At 59.4% G+C, this 5,005-nt stretch overlaps 1 protein-coding gene across 1 annotated transcript; it reads right to left on the reverse strand.

The window, feature by feature from the left end:
• Window positions 1-377: 377 nt before the first annotated feature.
• SFRP5 (secreted frizzled related protein 5) lies at window positions 378-4,587 on the reverse strand. The gene is made up of 3 exons (XM_004579983.2): window positions 3,947-4,587; window positions 2,394-2,471; window positions 378-1,000 (listed from the first exon to the last, which is right to left on the reverse strand). The coding sequence occupies exons 1-3, from the start codon at window positions 4,452-4,454 to the stop codon at window positions 654-656; spliced, it is 933 nt and encodes a 310-aa protein (XP_004580040.1). The 5' UTR covers window positions 4,455-4,587; the 3' UTR covers window positions 378-653.
• Between the last annotated feature and the right edge of the window lie 418 nt (window positions 4,588-5,005).

A 5,005-nucleotide genomic window follows, 5' to 3' on the forward strand; every position in this document is an offset into this window, starting at 1 on the left:
GGTCCAAGCCAACTGGTGTTTTCTTTGATTTAATTAAAAACTTAACAAAAATTGAGAGTTGAGCCCCAACCAGTAGCAGTTATCTAGTTCCTATGGCCTCAGAGCAGAAGCAGCAACTCAAGCCATCAGGGTCCGAAGTGACTGGAGTTGCCATGTGACCCTGGGCTACCAACTTGCGGGAGGGGTCAGGCTAGGCTGCTCTCAGTCCCTGGGCAGCTCCTGGCTTTGGGGTAGGAGAGTGTACAGACAGGAGGATGGCGTGTGCTGGAGGGCATCAACAACCAAGGTCCTATTCTTTGGGAGCGGCAGTGAGGACACAAACGGTGGGCTCAGCTTAAGAACTGTGGCTTCCCTCTGCCACATGAGGCCCTTTCACCAGCACTGGGTATCCTGTACCACCTCCACGTTGGAAGCTAGCTCCTTAGCCATTCTGGGCCCTGCCACCTGTCCCTTCCCCTCCCTAACTTTCTGAGACCCTGGTGGTTCCCCCAACAAAACAGTAAGCTTCAAGGTGGCCAGCCCCTGCCACATATCCATCCTTCGGGGTCTATGCCCAACACCTCTGCACAAAGCAGGGCTGGGGCATTCTGGGAGTGGGGGCAAGGACTAAGGGCAAGGCGCAGCTGGCTGGGGATCAGGGGGAGGAGCATCCTTCAGTGGGGTTCTGCAGCCCCATAGAAGAAGGGGTAGTAGAGGGAGCAGGGGTAGGAGAACATGAATTTGACTGCAAACTTCATCTCCTTATTCTTCTTGTCCCAGCGGTAGACAGCCATGAGCAGCAGCTGGCCGTCCACCTTGCGGCCCATGACCAGGAAGCTGCCTGTTAGGCTGTCCAGCTGCGGACAGGGGCAGCCTGCCCCATTCTTCATGTGCAACACCAGCCTCTTGGTGTCCTTACGTTTCAGGGGGCCTGGCTTCAGCAGCTTCTTCTTTTTCTGAGCGCCAATCAATTTGCGGTCACCGTTCTCCAACTTGACTTCCTTGATGCGCATTTTGACCACTGTGGGAAGGGGTGGGGCAGTTTAAAATGGCTAGGTCTGCTCTGGATGCTGGTGGCTCAGCTTGGAGCAGGTGCATTCTGGGTGTACAAGGGATGGGGCTCTTAAAAGCTGTTGGATTTTGATAGTATGGCGTCCCAGCCTTGAGGCTCAGGACAGGGGCCTGAGTTTTTCCCTGACTGCCTGCAATGACCTGAAGCTGGCCTGCTCTGTAGTTAGGGCCTTCCAGTGATAGCATGTGTAGGGTGCGGAATGGGCTGGGGTGTGGGGCTCCCCAGTGAGGGGAGGGTGAAGGTGGGAATGCCACTGGGAGGACCTAGGGACAGAAGAGGCTGGGCCTGGTGATCTCAGGACGGCTCCCCGGGGGACTTTGGCTGTATGTGCAGGGCACGTGAGTGGGTAGAGCAGTGGTGGGCTGGGAGATGCTCTGCAGCTGGCTCTGGGAATGGTCACCCTCCTGCTGCATGCATACCCCTGCCACAGCTGACCACATCACTGAGTGGGGCTGGGAAGAGATGTGCACAGATCAGCTGCCGCTGGTGCAGACATCCCAGATGGCTGTGTGTGTGTGTGACTGCAGGGGTGGGATGTGTGTGGTGTTTCTGTGTCAGTATGTGTGAGGGAATGTGGGGAAGCTGGCTACCTTGGAGACTCATACAGCTGCAGATTAGGAGCCTTGGGCTGTGGGGGCACAGAGGGCCACTCAGCTAGCCTTTCTCTTCTTCAGGGAGAAGAGAGTGCCCACTTGGGAAAGGAAATTCTGTTAAAATCTGTTGTTCTTTCTTCTTCCCCCTGCCCCACACCCCATTGGTATGTTCTTTCCAAACAGGCCAGCATCATGTACGACTTCTGTGAAGTCAGGACTTGGTTCTTGTCTTATAGACAGGGGCTGGGACATAGAACAGGGGATGGATTTGGCCAAGGTTGTATATGGGACATAGGTCTCTATGAGCCAAGCCCTGATCAGACATGGCTTGCTGGTCCAAGTAAGGGAGAAGCTCTGTGTGCAGCGGTGGGGACAGGTGACCATGGCAGTGCTAGCCAGCGGTACACTGGGTATAAGGTAGAGGCACCCCGGGTTAAAGTCTGCCTCCTATAGTGTCATCCGCCTCTAGGCTAAGCCTGCATCCCTGAGAAGCCGTCCAGCCATGGGAGTCCCTCTATGGACAGCCGTGGTGGTAGTGGCTGAGGGGCCATGGCCTTGAGGACTTCTGAGGTTGCTGAGATCTGAAGAAAGAGGGCGAGAGAGTGTGGTTGTCAGGTTCTGTAAGGGATCTGCGGTGTGGTACTCCAGGAGACGGGCTCCACTGAGGCAGAGGTGGGCATTGGTGTGCATATGGGTCAGAGGGCGGGGCTCGGTGGCACCAGGGCGCGGCCGCTGGACCTCACACTCACCGAAGTCACTGGAGCACATCTGCTCCATGAGGCCGTCAGCGCTGTGCTCCATTTCACACTGGGCGCAGATCTTGGTCACTGAAGAGACAGGCGGGGTGGGGAGGGGGCAGTTGGTGAGCACAACAGAGTCCATGGAGCTGCATGGGGGCTAGGCCCTTCCACTGACCAGGCACCCTCCTTCTGAGTCTCCACTATCTGCCCGAGATGTGGGGTGACAGCAGTCATACCAGTGCCTGCTCCCCGAGTGGGTGTGATAACCGCAGGAGGCTGTGCAGGTCGTAGCTGCCAGGTGGACACAGAACTGCCCCATGGCCCTGCCCTGTAGGCACATGCCGAGCAAGTCAGTAGTAGTAGTCTGACTTGAGAGAATAGAGCCTGAGGCTCATGACAGTTACCCACGTCTGCAAAGCCAGTGAGGAGCTGGCTTCAGAGGTAAGGATTGGTTTTTCCCAGTCCTGGACTAGGGTGGGGTGCAAGAGTGAAGCTGGCTGGACTGGAAAGGGCTATATGAGACTCACCCTAATAGGTAGCTTAGCAGAACTTCTGATTTTTAGAGTGGCACTCAGAGAAGATGAGGCAGGTGGAGGGAGGCTCAGGATGGATTCTGGGCCTGGGGTTTCTGTGCTCACCAGGATGTACATGTCTGGGCTCAGAAACGCTGCAGAAGGGTGGGACTTCTCTGCTCCCTCTGCTCCCTCCACCACCTGTTCCCCCCAACACTCCCAGCACAGTACCCTATAGGAAGGGGCAGGGTGTAGGTGAGGTTAACCCTGGGTGGGGTACTGCCCCTTTAGGGCAGCTTGGCAGTGCTGAGGGTAACCAACCAGGGGAGGCTTTCCTGCTTAGTGCTGCCCAGGTGGGCTTGGGAGGAGTCTGGCAGGTGGTGGAGGAATGGGGAAGAGCTGTGCTGGCCAGCACAGCAGGGGAGACAGAGCAGGGAGACATAGGTTGATGGGATTCGGGGTGCAGTGAGGAGCCAGAACTCCTGTCTTACTGTTTCTGTAGGAATTGGTTTGCTTCTTGTTTCAAGGATGGAGAAGTGGAATCTGAGGAGTGAGGAAAGTTAAGAGCCTGTCCCAGGGTGGCCTTTGGACAGCGATGGGCCCTTTCCTGCTTAAAGGCTCACAGACGAGGGACTTGGGGAAGTGTAGGGTTTAGGGTTCTGGACACAAAATTGGGGGATGTACCTCAGGATTACTGAGTCCCCCCTATCCCTGGGCTCCTCCTCTTCCAACCCCTACCGCCTACCCAGGAGTTCTTCGGGAGTATTCAGAGAAATGGAGGCTGGGGAGAACCTGTGGGCATTGCTGGAGCCGCAGAGCTCCCTGGCCTGGCAGCTTTGGGGAGGTGGAGGGCTGCAGGGGAACAGGGCTGAGCGGGGTCTTTCCTGTGTGTTGGGTGGGTGAGAGTTTGGAACCTTTCAAGAGGCTCGCGGAGCTGAGCTGGCAGGGGTAGGGGGGAGGGCTTTGGGGAGCAACCTTCGTCCCTTCAGGCACTCCACTTGTGCCACCCAGGGCCTTAGGAGCGTGCGGGGGCGGTGGCGGTGGCGCTACCTGGAGGCGCGGTGGCGGGCAGGTGCCCGAACTGCACGGCGATGCAGAGGTCGTTGTCCAGGGGGAACTTGTGGCAATGCAGCATCTCGGGCCAGGGGAAGCCATAAGCCTCCATGAGCGGCGCGCAGCCGGCGCGCACAGCCTCACACAGTGAGCGGCACGGGTAGATGGGCCGGTCGAGGCAGACAGGCGCGAAGAGCGAGCACAGGAAGACCTGCGTGTCCGAGTGGCAGCGTTTAGCCAGCAGTGGCAACCAGCTGCTTGCCTGCTGCTTCACCTCAGCCAGGCTTTCGTGCTCCAGCAAGTTGGGCAGTCGCATGCGCTTGTAGCCCACAGTGTGGCAGAGTGGCAGGTCGGCGGGGATGTCGAGGCACTGCGGCGGCTTGGAGTAGGAGCGGCCATGCAGCGTCTCGGCCTGCCAGCTGTAGTAGTCGTACTCCTCGCCTCTCGCCAGCGCGCCCAGCAGCAGCGCCAGCGCGGCCGCCCGTGCGCCCACAGCCGCCCGCATGGCTGCGCTGCCCCCCCCCTGCGCACGCCCTGAAGACCCCCGACGCCCGGTGTGCAGCACCCTCTGGTGTCCCGGCTTGCGTCCCCAACTCCGTGCGCCTCGGCGGTGCTGCAGCTGAGGGCGTCCAAGTGGGTGGCAGCCTGCGCTCTGAATGCTGCTGGCGCCTCCCACCTCAGGGCTTCAACCCGGGCCCAGCCAATCTGCGGCCGCCTGGCCCCCACCCCGAGGCATGGGGCAGGATGGGCCCCACCACCCTGCCCTGCCCACCCTGCCCTGGCCCAAGCCCCTCGCTGGCTTCCCCGCCCAGACGCGCCTTGTCTAGCGCCTCTCTCCCAGGCTCCCTGGCCGTCCTCGGCCTTTCCTTTGCCCCTCACCTTCCCCATCCTTTCTCCTTATCTCTCCAGCATGGTCTCTCCTGTTCCTCTTCTCACGCACTCGCCTCGCTTATCTCTGCCCGGGTCCTCCCCCTCCACTCTGTTTTCTCTTCCCTGACACCTTGGTTCTTGACCCTGGCGGGGAGGCTATGACTGTCTGCCCCTCCCGGTGCCGGT

The sequence above is a fragment of the Ochotona princeps genome, chromosome 13 (genome assembly GCF_030435755.1).
Source record: "Ochotona princeps isolate mOchPri1 chromosome 13, mOchPri1.hap1, whole genome shotgun sequence".
Classification (NCBI taxonomy): domain Eukaryota; kingdom Metazoa; phylum Chordata; class Mammalia; order Lagomorpha; family Ochotonidae; genus Ochotona; species Ochotona princeps.

Excerpts from the sequence above, each read along its gene's own strand:
- SFRP5 (XM_004579983.2), bottom strand. The coding sequence starts at position 4,454 with ATGCGGGCGGCTGTGGGCGCACGGGCGGCCGCGCTGGCGCTGCTGCTG. Across the intron at positions 2,472-3,946 it reads GCCCGCCACCGCGCCTCCAG|TGACCAAGATCTGCGCCCAG; the intron begins GTAGCGCCACCG and ends CTGTCTCTTCAG. Across the intron at positions 1,001-2,393 it reads GATGTGCTCCAGTGACTTCG|TGGTCAAAATGCGCATCAAG; the intron begins GTGAGTGTGAGG and ends CCCTTCCCACAG.